Source organism: Mastigoproctus giganteus, chromosome 6, assembly GCF_048544385.1.
Source record: "Mastigoproctus giganteus isolate SK-2022 chromosome 6, ASM4854438v1, whole genome shotgun sequence".
Taxonomy (NCBI): Eukaryota; Metazoa; Arthropoda; class Arachnida; order Uropygi; family Thelyphonidae; genus Mastigoproctus; species Mastigoproctus giganteus.
The window spans coordinates 14,498,729-14,518,241 of record NC_143580.1 but is presented as its reverse complement, the minus strand read 5'-3'; the positions used below and the strand labels follow the sequence as shown (position 1 = coordinate 14,518,241).

The 19,513-nt window shown below is 36.1% G+C and overlaps 1 protein-coding gene across 2 annotated transcripts in view; it reads left to right on the top strand.

Moving 5' to 3' along the window:
- Positions 1 to 19,513, top strand: part of LOC150083962 (unc-112-related protein-like) — a 114,202-nt gene that overhangs the window by 30,018 nt on the left and 64,671 nt on the right. For both annotated transcript variants that reach the window (XM_090375839.1, XM_090375840.1), the window contains exon 4: positions 11,099 to 11,304. In XM_090375839.1, the coding sequence (XP_090231965.1) occupies positions 11,099 to 11,304 (206 nt within the window). The remainder of the gene's footprint in view (positions 1 to 11,098; positions 11,305 to 19,513) is intronic.

Sequence of the window (19,513 nt, the reverse complement as noted above, 5' to 3'; positions counted from 1 at the left end):
GGTGTTGTCAATGGTATACAGGAATTTTGCTAGCAGGGAAAAGGAGATGATTATCCCTTTGTATAAGGAAATGGTGAGGCCACGCCTTGAGTACTGCCTTACAGGTCTGAAGGCCTCATTTTAGGAAGGATGTAGAGTTGCTTGAGCATGTACAGAGAAGGGCAACAAGATTGGTGAGGGGAATGAAGGGGTCCTCTTACCAAGAAAGGCTTAAGTTCTGCAAATTGCAGCAGCTGGAAACTACCTGCAAGGTGATCTGATTGGGGTGTATAAGGCCTTGAATGAATGGGTTGAGCATGCTGAATTCTAATGGGATTCTTCTGCTTGCTCATATTACAAACCTGATGGGGCATAAATTCAAATTGAGGAAAGACAGTTGTAGAATAGATGTGTGGAAATTTGCATTTAGCCAGTGGGTGGTTATTTGCTGGAACAAACTTCCATCTGTAGTTGTGAAAGTTGATAGCTTAAATAAATTCAAGGAAGAACTAGACAAACTTTTAGAGGGAATGGTTGTGTGAAATTGTTTGTTTATTTATTTATTTTTTTTTTTTTTTTGGCTGATTCTACATAAGCTCATACGCTTGCTTTCTTGCATCACATGCCTCTATTTCTACTACCTTCTGAAACAGAAGTTGTCATCTCACAGATACAAATCTATATTTTATAATATAGATTTGTATCTGTGAGATGACAACTTCTGTAGATTTGTCTTTATATATATATTGTTCTTTAATGTTTTTACTGAACTATGATTTTGCATTTAACAACTACAATTCAGCCAATGGTAATCCTCAGCCTCTGTCAAATCATCCAATTTTCCAATTCTTCCTCTCAATCTCTTTCCCATCACTTTACTTCCGTTACAGCTCTCATTAAATTTTCTCCTCTTAGCAGTACATGTCCAACTAAATTTTTCTTTTATGTTCCTTATAGCTTTTATCATACTTTGATTTTCTTATATTTTTTTCAATACTTTCTCATTTCTAACCCTGTCTGCCCATTTCACCCTTTCATTCTTCCTTCGTACCCATTTCTCAAAAAGTTTCAGTTATTCTAATATTCTCTTTTAGTGCCTGTGTCTCAGTCCATTAAACCATGACACTCCATACAAAGCCTTAATCTTTTCTGAATTTTATATCCATTCTCCCTGTAAATATCTGCTTTCTTTTCTCAAATGCTGCCTTACAAATTGCAATTCCAGATCTAATTTCTTGACTACTTTTCCTGTCAGTTGTCAGCAGATTGCCAAGATCTCTGTATTTGTCCACTTTTAATGTCCTCTTATCTACTTTAGTAATTTCCTTTTCATCACTTCCTACAATCATAACTCTAGTCCTCTCAGTTTCAGTCTTATCATCCCGTATTCTTCAGCCTTTCTTAAATCTTCCCAATGAAATCTGTAACTTCTCTAATGTTAGAGAGGTTACAGATTTAGTACCATCTCATCTGCAAATCTCACTGTCTGTATGATTTTTACTCCCTACTCCTTTATCTCTCCTTCCATCCTCATCATCTCTCTTGTTAACTATTACCCTTACACATATATTAAACAATGTTGGGAAGAGAACATCTCATCCCTCTGCCTGCTTCTAATTTCTTGTAGCCATTTTCAACATCCTGTTTTAGTTCTGCTTATCAATCTTCTAGCTCTCCAAATAATCAAATGTTAAAGGTAGGTAGGGTTTTTTTTTTTTTTTATAATGAAAACCCCAAACACGAGAGGTATTAGAACCTGTAGTACTTAATACTGTGCTGAGTTGAAAGTTGAGAAAATGAAAGAAGATACTTGTTGATAGTAGACTTGATTTTCTGTAGATTGTAATTTCAGGAAATATGTATGAAGATAGGTTGTTCCAGAAAATGGAAGTTTGAAGGAATAAATGAAGAAGTAGAAAAGTTGGTTCTGTGAGTTTGAAGTTGGGCAGTAAGGTATGTTGACTAGTTGCAGCACGTATTTGGACTGCTTTGGAAAAGAGAGTGCGAATTATTGAAGCCAATTGAGAAGAACAGTGCCCATAGAAGTAGCTATAGATAAGACATGCAGCAGAAACAGAATATCTATGAGACAGAGAGTGGAGAGACTGTTAGAGATGTCATTAATTAACCTAACTGCCCTAGTTTGAATGGAATCAAGAAGCCTAAGAGAGATTTTGGGGACACTGCCCTAGATGTGGGAACAATATTCCATGGTAGGGCAGATTTGTAATTTGTACAGCGTGAACAGCTGTTTGGAAGAAAAGTAATGCCAATAGCAAAAGAAAAAAACCCAGTTTTTTTAGATGCAGAGGAAGCAATATTTGCAATGTGCTTATGCCACGAGAGAGAGAGAGAGAGAGAGAGAGAGAGAGAGAGAGAGAGAGAGAGAGAGAGAGAGAGATTAGAAATCAGAATGTCATTGAAGATAAGCATAGGAGCAGAAGAATTTTTTTTTTTTTTTTTTTTTGAGATATAAGACAGGACTTTTACTAGAATTGAAATCAACTAAGTTGTTTTGCCTCAGCATTTGAGGAATTGGTAGTGGATATTCGAGAAGTTAAAGCTGTTTATGCAGGGCAAGGTTTCTCAAACTGGAAGGTGGAATGCAATCATCTATCATCAGCAACACTGTAGGTAGGATTTCCAGTCAATGGAAGAAGGTCATTAATATACGAGGGGAAAAGAGTGGGAAAAAGAATGAACTGGACCTTGGGAACACCAGCATGGAGAAGCCAGAAGACAGAGAGCCATCTACCATCACCCGCAGAGAGCAGTCAGAGAGAAAACTGAATACCCAATTACAAAAATCAATTGGCAAACCATAATAAGATGGAAGCTTGTTTAGAAGACCTTTATGCCAAACACAATCGAAAGCCTTTGAAATGTGAAGAGCAACTGCTTGAGTTTCAACCAAATTTTTCAATTGAATTTGTCCATAAATGGGTAACATAAACCAGAATATACATTTTTAAATAAATTTTTGCATTAATGAGTATACTGTGTAATAATTATTAATTTATTGCATATAAGTGCTATTAGTTACAGCACTTATATGCAATAAAGTATTCAAGTGCAGCTTCTTTTTTAACTCTAAAAAATAAATATTAGTTTATTCAAGAGTGCCAAGATTATGGCTGTGACTGTATAAATACATTCAATTAAGGAAAGTCTGTTTTTTATTTATTTACTTTTTTATTTTATTTATTGTGCCACACATTTATCAAAGGTTTATCAAACTGTAACAGGGTGCTTAATGATTTTGTAATAACTGAGAACAAAGTGGAGGACAAATTATTGAAGTTAAACATAAGAAAAGCACCTGAGGTGAATGGGATGTATCCAGTTATATTAAAGGAGGCGGCAAAAAAAGTAAGAAAAAACCCTTAGAGAAGTTAAAGTTAGAGAAGGATCCCTTAGCCATAATTATGTGAGCTTCCTTGGACTCAGGGGAAGTCTTCACTGACTGGAGATGTGCAAATGTATTGCCAATTCACAAAGGGGGAATCTAAGTATGATATGAGTAATTACAGACCAGTTAGTATAACTTCTGTTCTGAAGAAAATAATGGAGTCACTGGTTAAAGATGCATTGCAGGATCATCTAGACAAGACTGCAGTAATAATTCAGACACAGCATGAGTTTGTTAAGGGAAAGTCTTGTCTGGCAAATTTGATTGGATACTATGATGTGATTACCAAGGAACTAGATGCAAAAAATAATTTTGATATCATATACTTGGATTTCAGGAAAGCTTTTGACACTGTTGCACACAGAAGACTACTGTACAAATTGGAGGAGTATAGTATTAAGGGTAAGTTGCTACAATGGATAAAAGTGTGGTTGAGTTGGAGAAAACTGAGTGGTAATCAATGGAATCTGCTCTTCGTGGACTATTGTTATTAGTGGAGTCCCCCAGGGTTCGGTGTTGGACCTACTGTTGTTTTGTGTGTTTATCAATGATGTTTATCAAGTGCTTATCAAGGCTTAATGTCAAAATTTTCAGACGATACAAAGGTTGGCAGGGTTGTTAATGACAGTAATGGCCATGTGTTACTGCAACAGGATCTAGAAAAGATGGGCTGAGTTGTTGTGCTGAGAATTTTTTGGCACAAGGGGGCTGAGAAGTGGCAACTGAAGTTTAACATTGACAAATGCAAAGTACTGCATATGGGTAGAAGTAACCCCAGAGAAATATACAAACTGTGTGGTACTACACTTAAGGTGGTAAAAAATGAAAAAAGATCTGGTAGTAATTGTGCAGTCAGATATGAAATTTCCTGAGCAGTGCAGACAGGCTGCCAGAGCAGGTCATTGGGTATTGTCAGTGATATACAGAAATTTTGCTGGTGGTAGGAAATAGGAGGCAATTATCCCTTTGTATAAGGCATGGTCACACCATGCCTTGAGTACTGTGTACAGATCTGGATGCCTCATTTTAATAAGTATGTGCTGCTGCTGGAACAAGTACAGAGAAGGGCAACAAGATTGGTGAGGGGAATGAAGAGGTAGTCTTACCAAGAAAGGCTTAAGTTCTTCAAATTGCAACATCTGGAGACTAGGCACCTGCAGTGTGATCTGATTGAGGTGTATAAGGCTTTGAATGGGTTGAGCAGGCTCAATTCTGATGTGACTCTTCCTCTTGCTCAGATTACGAACCTGATGGGGCATAAATTCAAATTGAGGAAACAGTTGTAGAATAGATGTGTGGAAATTTGCCTTTAGCCAGCGGGTGGTTAATTGCTGGAACAAACTTCCATCTGTCGTTGTGGAGGTTGAGAGCTTAAATAAAATCAAGGAGGAACTGGACAAATGTTTAGAGGGAATGGATGTGTGAAATGTTTTTTGTTTTTCCCATGCTACTACTACTATTATTATTTTTATTAAATGTGGGTCACATGGGCTAAACCTGGAACTTCCTTACTTGTTGCCATCTGTGCCTGAGTACAAAAGAAAGAAAAGAAAGTAGTACAAAATGACCAAAAAAAAATTTTTGTACCTTCTTTATATTGCTAAAAATTCCCAATAAACAATAAAATTATGTGCCACTTGGTAATTAAAGAATCAGGTATAATCATTGCCATTTTTTTTTCTTTTTTATCATTATTGGACCATTAAAAGTATATAAAAGTATCAGTAAATTGGGATATTTTCTTATAATGTTAATATGAATATACAGTGTTCCAAAAGTAATGTATGCAAGAACAGAATTTATTACTACAGTAATGAAACCACTTGCATGCATAAGCATAACATTACTTTTCTATATACTTACATACCTGTTAACCCTTGGGATTTAGTTGGAAGTTTTCCAATAATTGGGTGCGGTTTCATTATCCAATAGTTTAGTTTTCTTCCAATTTTTGGTTAAGTTTCTGTTATTTTTGAAATATACAGGTATATTGTTGTTATTATTGATTTTTTTATTTTTCATTATAAATCTACTTAATTTAATTATGTGATGTTTCAAACCAACTTAGTAAGCTTGGATTAATTTGGAAGAAAGTTTTGAGTTACCATTTAGCATTAGCAAAGGCACATGATGCAAGAAAGCAAGCTTATATAGCATCAGCCATTAAAAAAAAAAAAAAAAAAAAACCCTTATTTCACCCATCCACTTGCTCCAAATGTTTGTCAAGTTCTGCCTTGACTCTTATTTAAGCTATCAACTTCTACAACAACAGATGGAAGTTTGTTCCAGCAATCAATCACACGCTGGCTAAAGGCAAACTTACACACATCTATCTCACAACCATCTTTCCTCAATTTGAATTTATGCCCTCTCAGGCGATTATTCTAAGCAAGAGGAAAAATCTCATCCGCGAGCATGCTCAAACCATTCAAGGCTTTATGCACCCCAATCAGATCACCTCGCTGGTGCATAGTCTCCAGACACTGTAATTTGCAAAACTTAAGCCTTTCTTCATAAGAGCAACCCTTTGTTCCATTCACTAATCTTGATGCCCTTCTCTGTACTCATTCCAACAGCTCTACATCCTTCTTAAAATGAGGCCTCCAGACCTGTATACAGTACTCAAGATGTGGTCAGACCATTGCCTTATACAAGTGGATAATCACCTCCCTATCCCTGCTAGAAAAATTCCTGTATATCATTGACAAGACATCATGAGCTACTCTTGCAGAATGTCTGCACTGCTTAGAAAACTTCATATCTGCCTGCACAATTACCCCAGGTCCTTTTCATTCTCTACCACTGTCAGTGTGGTACCACAGAGTTGATACGTTACTCTGGGATTACTGCTTCCCATATGTAGTACTTTACATTTGTCAATGTTAAACTTCATTTGCCACCTCTCAGCCCATCTGCTCAACTTTTCTAGATCCTGCAGTATACTGTCATTAGTGTCATTAACAACCCTGCCAACCTTCATATCATCTGCAAACTTGGACATTAAGCCTGATATACCATTATCACTATCATTTATAAATACAGAAAAAAACAAGGGACCCAACACTGATCCCTGAGAGACTCCACTAATAACATTAGTCCACGAAGAGCAGTGTCCATTGATTACCACTCTCTGTCTTCTCCCATTCAACCATCCATCCCTTTATCCATAGCAGCAATTTGCTTCCAATGCCACACTGCTCCAACTTGTGCAGCATTCTTCCATGTGCAACAGTATCAAAGGCTTTTCTAAGATCCAAATATATGATATCAAAGTTATTCTTTGCATACAGTTCCTTTGTGACTACATCATAGCATCCAATCAAATTAGTCAGACAAGACTTCCCCTTAAAAAAACCCATGCTGTGTCCAAGTTATAACTGAAGTCTTGTTTAGATGATCCTGCAATGCTTCTTTAACCAGTGTCTCCATTAATTTCTCTGGAACAGAAGTTAAACTAACAGGTCTGTAATTACCTGTGTCTCCCTTTGATCCTCCTTTGTGGATTGGGGTCACATTTGCACATCTCCAGTCCATGGGTACCTCCCCTGAGTCCAGGGAAGCTCTCATAATTATGGCTAAGGGTTTGCTTACTTCCTTTGCCGCCTCCTTTAATATAACTGGATAGGTGCCTTTCTTGTTTTTATCTTCAACAATTTCTCCTCCACTTTACTCTCAGTTATTTCAAGATTGTCTAGCTTACTGCCAGAGTTGAATATACCTCTGGCATTTCCCTTCCTGAATAACTCCTCATGTGTGAATGTCGATGCAAAATATTCATTTAGTTTGTTAGCTACCTGAGCAGGATTATCAACAGTTGAACTGTCAATATCAAGTGGACCGATCTGATTAATCCCCTTCCTTCTAGATTTTAGATAATTAAAGAACTCTTTGCTGTTTTTCTTTGCATCCTTTGCCAAAGATTTCTCGTAATCTGCCTTTGCCTGCCTAACCTCCTTTGTAACTTGGTTACAGACCAGCTTATATCTATCATAGGCTTCTGTGTCATATGTTAATTTATATGTATCCCATGCATTTTTCTTCTCTGTCACATGTCTAATTAGTTCATCTGACATCCATTTAGGCCTAAATAGGTGCAATATGGCCTAAGTAGCCCTTGCGCCAGAATTAACTATACCAATGCCAATAGGCCTAAATCTTGAACAATAATTCTTTGTTGGTATGGAAAGCCTAGTAGATTCCAAGATTAATTCTTTGAATGCTTCCCATTTTGAATTTTCTGTTGGTAACATCATCAGTTGGTTCCACTGTATAGAATTTAAATTGTGTCTCAGACCACCGTAGTCACCTTTACGAAAGCAAAAACCCTTCCCTTTACCCTTGATGGTAGTTACCTCTTTGAGTAAATCCCACTTCAGCACACTGTGATCACTGCCAACTAGTGGTTCCTTTATCTGCAGATTCTTGATGCATGAAGAGGATTACTCCCTCTAGTTGCCTCCCGAACATGCTGCTGTAGAAAACAACCATCCAATAAATCCACAAAAGCCTTGCTAGTGTGTGAGTGACCAACCCACAAATTCAAGTCAATATCCGAGTAATTAAAATCCCCCATTATAAGACACTTTAATTTACTGGCCCACTCTATTTCTCTGCACAATTGCTCATTATACTCATCAGATTCATTAGGCCTATAACCCACACTTACTCTCATTTTTCCTTTTTCAGTGCTTATGTCACACCAAACAGGCTCAAAATTGCATTGTTCACCCACATCAGTTGGGTGCACTTTCTTAGATTTTGTGTTTCTTAACTAATAGCATAATCCCTCCTCCCTGCCCTGTCTATTCTTTCTGTACACATTGGAATCCCCAGATTCCAGTTCTGCACTGCTTATGTCTGTGTGACACCATGTCTCTGAAATCTCAACAATATCTGCCTTTGATGTCTTGACTAGCACTTCAAGCTAATCGAATTTGTTGACTATACTCCTAGCATTGGTGTACATGCAAGTATACATGCACCTGTTTCTACTCTTAGTTACCCTAACACAGCCCATGTATTTACTTGTTTCACTCTGACTCCCAACAGTCCTGGAAATTCCCATTGCCTTTCTTTCCAGGCTGCTGCTCAATTGCATTTCAATAGAAGTAGTGCAAGAATCACTTTTACCTCTGCTAGCGGCTACTACTGTTAATCTATTAGTCCGTGTATCACCCCCAAGCTAGCAGTTTTCCGACCCACCTAACTCTGCCTCGATAGCATCAGCAAATATTCTTGCACCCTTTCTATTTAAGTGTATCCCATCCCTGTAGAAGCAGTCTCTCCTGTTAACAAGCACAAACCAGGCTGAGTAAAATTCTACCCCCTTGAGCCTTGCACAGTCTCTCCAGGGCAGAATTGATCGACGAGGCTCTCATCATATACTCCCTCCTATCTATCTGGGCAGAATTGCACACTTTCAAATTCAACCCTAAGTCATGGCTTTTTCTCAGCATTGTCTTGTACTTGTTAAGTAATTCTGCCGGTTTCCACCATTGCATTTTGGCATTGTGCAAATGCTGAAATTCAATTCTGGAGCCTTCTGGCTAAAGCTGTATCTCAATTAAAAAGTCTTGACTTTTGATATCTGAATGTTGGAAAGTTCGTGATTACAACCCCAGATTAGCACAAATTTCAGTACACAGAAATTTGTTTCCTTCTCATAATGTGTTTCCTGTATGCAACAGTAGGCTCCTGATAAATTTATATTGGTTCTTGCTGCCATATTGGTTTGTTGTCATGTGGAATTACAGACCTAGTGTGCCCTTCTTTCTGTGTAGTAAAATATATAATTTATATGTTCATATATATTGTGTAAACAGAGAGGTGGAATTTCTGGAACACTTTATGTGACAAAAAAAATTCATCTTCTTTTAAGGGGGTAAGAAGAATAGGAATGAAAAGGGAATAGCTTCCACCAGAAGTGGCCTGCAGAGGCTGTTAGACCAGGCCTATGCCCTCTTTTGCAAAAGAGGCTTGGCCATTGACCTGTCTAAATCATGGACTTTGTCTTTAGTACCATCTGGCCAAAATAAGAAAATCAAGGTTCAGGATGATAAATTTTTACTAGATAGGACTGAATTACCATATTCTTCAGTCAAGACTATGTGGACATATCTGGGGATAAAATTTTCACCCAGCAGTAGAACGAGAGTGGGATGCAATTTAGAAGACATGCTTGATAAGATCTGGAAAGCCCTCTCCTAACTATGGCCTTGTATGTCTAATTCTTCCTTAAATTTATTCAAACTACCCACTTTCACAATGTTTGTTCCAACAATCAATACTCTGGCTGAAAACAAAGTTTTGCACATCTATCCCGCAACCATCCTTTTTAAATTTCAGTTTATGTCCCCCTTGAGTGCATTTTATGAGAGTTAAAATACCATCAGTATTGAGTTTACTCAATCCATTTTGCGTGCCTTAAACACCGCAATCAGGTCTTCTTACAAGTTCCTAGTTTCCAAGCACTGCAGTTTGCAGAACTGAAGTCTTTTGTGGTAAGAGTACTTTTTTTTTTTGTGTTCTTGACTAATCTGGTTGCTCTTACATACACCTGTTCCAAGAGATCAGGATTCACATCTTTCTTAAAATGAGGTTTTCCAGATCTGTATGCAGTACTCAAGGTGCAGCCTAACCATTTATGGTCTGAACATGCAATTCAGCAAGAACTTTGGACATTACCAGTGTACAACTTTATATTGTAGTGGATTTACTGCTTAAAAGTACAGTAAACTAACTAAACTTGTATAAAAAAATGCACAATGTAGATGACGGCTTTCTTTCATAATTGTTTCCAGTGAACAACCACATACTGTCCATTCTAAATCATATTTTCCATATATCTAGAATCATGTAGGCTTTGTAAAGAGTTTTTTGTACAATCTGTGCTATCTAAAAATATTAACACATAGGAATGAATTTAATACCTGGCAATTGGGCTAGTCATTTGTGATTTGATGCAAGAGTGTATATATATATACAAGTATATACAAAAGAATGCCTAAATGTTGGCATATTTATAACATTTACAATGATAAAAATAAGTTTTAAAAAATTCTTGATAAATATCAGTAATACTGTGCTTTTCATTGATATTTTAAAGGGCCCTGAAAGTTATTTTCACTTAGGTCCTGCACAACACTATATAAACCAGGCTCCAATCCTAGACATTTAATTTAATGTTGCACAAGAAATTAACAAAGTAATATTCATTCAGATTTTAAATATTATTTTTGCTTTACATCTTTATTTTCGAATTATTTTAAAAAAATCACTGTTGTTATAATGAATATTTATTCAATTAATTGATATTTATTTATTATTTTATTTCATATAGTTATTTATATTTTATATTATTAATATTGTATATAATATATTTATATTTATTTGATTAATGAAAAGATTTCACCCAAAAAATTATATAGTGGGAACCAAAGTCAAAGCAAAACCAGAATATAACCAAAATTTGGCATTTTGCAAGAGTAAGAATGAAAAGTGGAGTGAACAGAAGAGCTCCTCTGATTGCATGGTTGTTCTGGAGTATAAACATAAAATTTATTTTTATTTATTAATTTTATTTTGATGCTCTGGTTAATTCCTTTGTCTTGAATATACCTTGCTAGTTAATATTATTAGGTTGCTAGTTAATAATGTGAGCAGTTCCATTTGATATGAATAATAAACGTTACCTTATTTTTTTTTTTTAAGGAATAAGGCATCCTGAAGAATTGTCACTTTATCGTCCACTTATACCTGAACATCTAAAAAGAAACTTCCGAGCAGTTGGAGTCAGTCCAAGGCAGCGAAGTAAAGAACCTACTGCTGGGATGAACCTTAGCCAGAACAACATCAATAATAATACTCCAGAAAAACCTACTTCTGATACTTTAACATCTGGATTGACCTTAAACAATGTAAGAATTTAATGAAATTAATTACATAAAAATTTATAGTCTCACTATAATCTTTCATTGTAAGAATTTAAACATTTTGCAGATTTGTCCTTTTCATTTGTCCATTATGCAATGCATGGTGAACCATGTAAATCATTACAAACAATTTTCTGAAACTGATGAGGCTAAATTTCTGCTGTTATTTTTTATACAAAAGCTGAACTTTGATTTCATACTATTAAAAACTGTGCTCTTTCAGTTAATGAAGTATGGCTCCATTAACTTGTTACTCAAAAATTTAAATAGAATAAGGGCTGAACAATTTCATATTTTAAAGAGTAATTTTTTTCTTGTCTCATGCTCTTACCAAGTTAGAGCATCTAAAATTTTATTTAACCTAAAATAAAAAACGTTGCAAATATTGAAACTTCCAAACTAAATTCAACTTTTACTTACCTAACGTAATAAATATTCAAAATTACCACCACTCATAATAAGCTGTTCTTTATTACAAAAAAATAAATAAATAAAATAAAATACATTACATTCAATACAGGCGCAATCAAATATGAAAACTGGAAGGGTTTATAATCAATTAATAAAAACAAACAGTTACTCATCAAGATTCTCTTGATTGACTTCTTCATTGCTAGTGTCATGAAACATCTATCCAGCTTTTTAAGTTAGAAGGCCTTAAGAAAAGAGCAATATACTTCACTGATTAGCAGATAAACCCTCCCATTCAACAAAGTATGCATTTAAAAAATCATCAGCATCCATGTTCAAGTTAAACAAATTAGTTAATGTATGCAGCGCATTACATTTCAGGCAAGTTCGTTTTTAAAAAATACTTTTTCTTTCTCTGATAATTAATTTAAGTGAAAAGTAAGTATAGTTATCTCCTTATCAATTAATTACTAAGATTATAACTTAATAGAACACTTAATAAAGCTCAATAGTTTTATGTTCTTTAAACTTAGCTGTTAATTCAATTACTAATATATAATATTTATTACTCTTCTCCCACTTGTCTCCTCTCTCTCTCTCTCTCTCTCTCTCTCTCTCTCTCTCTCTCTCTCTCTCTCTCTCTCTCTCTCTCTCTCTCTCTCTCTCTCTCTCTCTCTCTCTCTCTCTCTCTCTCTACGATCTAGGGCATATTTCATCAGCAGCTGGCATGAATATATATACCATACATTTTCTGTCTCTAACACTTTAACAGATGATTCTTGCTATCTGTGTGTACCTTTTTACCCCTTTTTTTTTTTTTTTTTCATGTTATATTTATGGAAATATGCCAAGTTATGCACAGTCACCCCAACCTCCTTTGCTTTCTAATTATATAAACATAAATTGGAAGCATCATTTAAGAATGGCAGAATAAATATATATTATGCTAAAATAAAGATTCATAAATGAATTATGTAATTTGGGTTTTACAACCATTCACAGAACATGATAATATAAAATTCACTGTGATCTTGACAAGCTGGGCCATGTTCCTGTGTTTTCTTTGAAATGCGGAAGTTTAAAAATAAACCTCCTGCAGTTTGAGCATTTGAAAGAAAGCAGAAGACTAATGAAAATAAAGTAGCCTAGTTTCAATTTTTTTTATAAAAAAAAAAAAAAAAGGGAAAGAAAGAAAAGAAAACAACACTTAATTGGCTAAATGCATAAGAAGTAACTTTACTTGTCAGTTTTTGTCATCCTTTTACCGATTTATAAAATCGGTAGATTTATTTTAATTTAATGCACAGAAAATTCATTATCATGTTAAAATGAATTTTGTTTGTTTTTAATTTTCTGTATGTTAAATTTAAAAGGAATTTAACCCACAGAAAATTCTTTGTCATATTATATATACAGTATATGAATTTGTTTTCAATCCCAGGGGCTCACGTCTGGTGAGTATGGGCTTGAGCTGGGTCCTGAGCTGGATATCAGGGTGGTGCAGAATAAGCCTCATAATAATATTACTTGTATGTCTGGTTGAAAACCCCTGATCTGGATGCCAGCAAGAACTTAATTCCATATTTAACATCTGAAATATAAATAGAAGGAAGGTGGATGATTTTTGCCTCTCTTGGATGTATATATCAATGAACATGTTGCAGCCTCTTCTGTTAATTAAAAAAATTCCATGGAATGATGTAAATAAACAATTTCAGTCAGTTTTTACTGAAATTGCACTTGGGTTGAATTTCAGTGAAAAAAAAAAAATAATAATAATACATAAAGACTTTTGCCAGGCCAAATCACAAGTTTTTAAACAGAAAATATGCAAAAGTGATTTGTGGTTTATCAGCAAAGAAAGTTTTCAATAATATAATCATCTCAGTTTCTCTGTTGTGGGATTATGATAAAAATAGCAAAGAACTTGAGAGAATACGAATTGGTAATGCTGAAAACCAAGAATTTTATATTCAGTGCATGCATGCATGCCATTTTTAATTGTTCAGAATTCAGTATGTAGTAAAATTTTTTTTTTTTTTTTTTGGTTAGTTTTATGAAATTTGATACTGTTTTTAATTTGTACTGCATGCAGTGCCATTATCCAGAATTTATAAAAAAAAAAAAAAAAACTTTTTTTGGTCTGATTATATATTTAAAAATTAAAGTTTCCATATGAAAATGTTAATATCTAATTAGAATTCTAAACTAATAGTTGTGATTGTGTAGGATGCTGCTTTGTAGTATTGTTGTTGCTATAATGACTCACTGTAAAGGAAGGGAAGTCCCTGCTTCCCTCTGAATTAGTCATTCCCAGAACAAACAAATTCTTATTGTATAATACAGGAAATATTTACCTACTTAAACATTTTATTTAATCTATGTATTTTGAAAATAAAAAAAAATTGTTGAGAAAGGTTTAGTATGCATTTTTGTCATATTCTTTATTTAAGATTTAAGTTTTTAAATAAAATGTTGATATTTGTGTGTGCATGCTCTTGTTCCAACATAGAGCTCTTTAGTTTCTCTTCTTTCCAAGATGTCCTTAATGTAGAGTATTGTTTATGATGGATATCGTATATTGAATGTGAAGTATGCTGGCATGTTACAGGAAATAGGGTGATTAGCTATTTTTAGAATTAAATGTTTCAGTCATGCACAGCTTCAATAGCAACATTAAGATGGGAGTAATCTAAGTTGGTTGGAATTTAAAGAGCACCTGCAATTCACATCTCATATTAGATACACTTCATTATATTGTTTCTTAGAGAAAGCATAGAATTAATATTATACTTTAGTTAAAAGTTCAGGATCGATTTTTATAATCTCACATTGAACATAAATACATCTGGAAAATATTAATTTTCTTATGTACTAAAATGTAATGATTTTTGTCTCATAATTTCCTAATAAAATTTTAGAACCTCTGATTGGTGTTCTATTGCTTGTTGATAGTTATTTTTATTTTGTGTTTACTAGTATAAAACCATTAGAAAATAAAAGGATCCTGATAAAAAACAAATATCAGATTCCAGTCTCAGAACTTGCTGAAATTAATAGTTTCTGTATTTGTAGCATTGTCATATAAATAGCAGTGACAAATGATGCAAAAAAGCAAAGCTTTATACAGCATCAGCAAAATAAAAAAAAAAAAAAAAAAAACACTTCCCATTTTACCTACTCAATTCCCTCCAATTTTTTATCATCTAGCTCTTTCACCTACTCAATTCCCTCCAATTTTTTATCATCTAGCTCTTCCATTTATTTTAACTATCAACTTCCACAACAGCAGATGTAAGTTTGTTCCAGCAGTCAACCATCCACTGGCTAAAGGTAAACTTCCACACATCTATTTGGCAACTGTCCTTCTTCAATTGAATTTGTCCCCTCATGTGTGTGGTCTGAGCAAGAAGAAGAATCCCATTAGCATTCAGCTTGCACAATACATTCAAAGCCTTAAACACCTCAATCAGATCACCTCGCAGGTGCCTAGTCTCCATACATTGCAATTTGCAGAACTGAAACCTTTCCTGGCAAGAGCACACCTTTGTTCCATGTACCAATCTCATTGCCCTTTTCTGTACTCGTTCCAGCAGCTCCACGTTCTTCCTAAAATGAGGCCACTGGACCTGTATGCAGTACTCAAGATGTGGCCTGGCCATTGCCTTATACAATGTGATTATCCCTGCTAGCAAAATTCCTGTATATCATTGACAAAATCTGATGAGCTGTCTTGGCAGCTTATCTGTATTGCTCAGAGAATTTCATATCTGACTGCACAATTACCCCTAGCCCTTTTCATTTCCCACTACCCTGAGTGTAGAACCACACATTTGAAAACTTACTCTGGGTTTACTGCTACCCATATACAGTATCTTGCATTTTTTTTTCCCATTACAGTAAACTCCCGTGAATTACGTTCCTGAAAAATGCCACAAATACCGAAAACGCAAATACTGAGTTATGGCTCCCATAGTAATAAAGGGGTTCCGTTCCAAAGTATGAAATATATAAGAAAAACTTGTCTAAAATTTTGTCTATGTATGTATTATATGTACCTTCATAATATGACTATGTACATAGACAGTACATAGTGAAATGCGAGCATATGGCATCGAAATGAAAATAAGAAACAATTTAATATTAAATGTAATATTTATTAGAAATTTCAAACAAATCTTTCAAACCAGTGCCTTTGCTAGCTAAAAAACTTATCCCGCCAGTGCTATCACCAGTTTCACTAAAGCGTTAATAAAGGAGTTTTGCCTTTTCACGAATGATGAGTGAACTTAACGGAATTTTATTTTGAGTTCGGTCTTCTATCCACAGATTAAAATCTTTTTCCATTTTTTCTAATTTAACATCACGAGTTACAGAGCAAATTTTTGAAGCAGTTAGCGCGTTTTCACAGACACTACGGCGGATTTTTTCTTCCGATTGTTGATTCCAATCATTGATTTTATAATGTTTTGCCACTGAGGAGGCACTTTCACCATTAGAAATTTTGTCTAATAACTCAATTTTATTCGCTAATGTCATCACCTTTGATCTTTTCACATTTCCCTTGTTATTCGTAGCCATATTTTTGTATGGGTTCGAAAGACCTTGTCCACAATAAAGTCACTTTCTTCTGTTAAAAAGTTTGTTCTACACTGCAAAAAGTCTGTTTTACACTGCAAAATGGTAGATTTATCATTTTTGTAAGCATATCAATTTATAAATTGATAAATTTATTCAATTTATAAGCATATAAATTAACAGCAAACGACGAAACCTTCCATGACAAGCGCATAACACACTGAACAAGGATTAGCGAGAAACATCCACGCTCGTGATTTTGTCACCCCTCTCCCCCACCCACTGAGTGCTGTTTTGACCAGGAAAGATAATTTTAGCCACGCCCATGTTTTTTTATGGCGGAAAATGTTCACGGCGCTTTAAAATTCGCATTTTTTTTAGGTTTCATTTTATATTAAATCAGCAACCGCGAACAGATACCGCAAATAGCGGGGGTTTACTGTATATATATATATATATATATGGTTGCAATTGAACTCGCACAACACAGTGGCAACCTGCAAGGCAGAATGTGCTGGTTCCAAAGGAACAAGTTGTTTCGACGACTCTATTGTCAGGGACACAGGGAATATACTATGCAAGAAGGATATGTGGAACAGGACCAGGGTATGTCTGCCAGGGGCAAAGGGCATGGGCATGCCCCACTGAAAATGGGGGACCACCTTCCTATCTGACCCCCGCTTCTTCCTATTTCATCCCCCCAAATATACACTCTCCCTCCCATTACTTTCTCTTGTACAGCGATTGCCCCACATGTCCAAATTTAAATCACATCAAATTTTGTCTGACCTTTTAAGCTCTCTAGAAATAGTTCTTTCAGCGTAAAACCCCACGTGCGCTTTCTAAATGCAATTTTACTTAAATCAACAGCGATAACTCCAACCTTTATTTTAGGTCCTAGTCACCGAAATCCCTTTAAAGTAAGTGGCAGGACCCACCAGAGTATAATTAGTCTCTTGGTACACCTGGCCGGCATCCCCGTCGCTAGGTATGGTAACGCCGGGTCCCACTGTGGGCCCAGCGGCCAACAGGCCGGATGAACAATGGGCACAACAATCTACATACCACATGACCCATACATTATTTTTAAACCTCTGGCACAGACAGGGTACTGTCACTCGATACATAGACATAGGCGGAGATGGGAGAAATCCCGGGAGCCGTCAGACCCTCAACATACCTATACCTACCTGTATATATATGAGGTCATCATTTTTTACTGTTTTGGCATGAAATTTTTATGGCCGGATACCCTTCCTGACCCCAGCCCTCACTATCCGGGCTTGGGATATGTGGTGGTCATTCCCTGCCCTTCCACATCCTCCGTATTTCATGGTCACGAGCTTGAACCCCAGTCTAATCAGAAAGCACGTGCTACGCACTGCTGCTCCTGCCCACCTAGCTACGGAGGCACCAGGTGTGCAGGTGCCTCCGTAGCCAGGATTTAAATTGAGGGCCCATCAAGCACTCAGCTGCCCACATCAATGCCAGAGCTTGCAATTGAACGTCACACAACACAGTGGCAACCTGCAAGGCAGAATGTGCTGGTCCCAAAGGAACAAGTTGTTGTCGACGACTCTATTGTCAGGGAAACAGGGAATATACTATGCAAGAAGGATAGGTGGAACAGGACCACGGTATGTCTGCCAGGGGCAAGGTTGATGATGTGGAGTAGATATCATCTTTTAAGGGCACAAAAGTTGATATTGTTGTACACGTTGGCACTAATGATGTTAAGAGTAGGAGACCTGCATAATTACTTAACAAGTACAGGTCAATGTTGAAAAAAAAAAGCTATGAGTTAGGGTTGAATTTGAAAGTGTCTGCAATTCTGCCCAGAAACAACAGGAGGGAGTATATGATGAGGGCCTTGTCAGCCAATTCGGCCCTGGAGAGATTGTGCAAGGCTCAAGGGGTAGACTTTTTCTCAGCCTGGTCTGTCCTTGTTAACAGGAAAGACTGCTTCTACAGGGATGGGATACACTTAAATAGAAAGGGTGCAAGAATATTTGCTGATGCTATCGAAGCAGTGTTAGATGGGTCTGAAAACTGCTAGCTCGGGGGGGGGGGGGGGGGGCTACACAGACTAATAGATTAACAGTAGCCACTGGCAGAGGCTACTGGGAAAGTGAATCTTGCACTGCTTCTATTGAAATGAGCAGCACCCTGGAATACAAGTTGCAGGGGATTCCAGAGGCTGCTGGAGTGATTGCGGCAAGTGAATACAAGGGCTGTGTTAGGGTAGCTAAGAATAGAAACAGGTGCATGTATACTTGTGTGTACACCAATGCTAGGAGTTTGGTAAATAAATTTCATGAATTCGAGGTGCTGATCAAAACTTCAAAGGCAGGTATTGCTGGGATAACAGAGGTGGTGTCACACAGATATAAGGAATGCAGAACTGGAATTTGGGGAGTACAATCAATGTGTATAGGAAGGGAGGAGGGGTTAAGTTATTGGTTAAGAAACACATAAAATCCAAGGAAGTACAGCCAGTTGACATCGCTGGACAGTGCAATGTCGAGTCAGTTTGGTGTGACATAAGCACTGAAAAATCAAAGTTGAGAGTAGGAGTGTGTTATAGGCATAAAGACTCTGATGAGTATAATAAACAACTGTACAGAGAAATAGAGTGGGCCAGTAAATCAGAGTGTCTTATAATGGGGGATTTTAATTTCCCAGAGATTGACTGGAATTTGTGGGTTGGTCACTCACACACTAGCAAGGCTTTTGTGGATTTATTGGATGATTGTTTTCTACAGCAGCATGTTCGAGAGGCAACTAGAGGGAGTAATAACCTTGATCTGATTATCAGTAGTGATTCTTCATACATTACGAATCTGCAGATAAAGAAACCACTAGGTGGCAGTGATCACAGTGTGCTGAAGTGGGATTTACTGAAAGAAGCACCTACCATCGGGTAAAGGGGAGGGTTTTTGCTTTTGTAAAGTATTTAAATTCCATCATCAGTTGGTCACACCATACAGTGTGACCAATTGGTGATGTTACCAACACCAAATTCAAAATAGGAAGCATTCAAAGAATTAATCTTGGAAGCTACTAGGCTTTTCATACCAACTAAGAAATATTGTTCAAGATTTAAGCCTAAGTGGATGTCAGATGAATTAATTAGACATTTGGCAGAAGAGAAAAATGCATGGGATACATATAAATTAACAGGTGACATGGAGGTTTATGATAGATA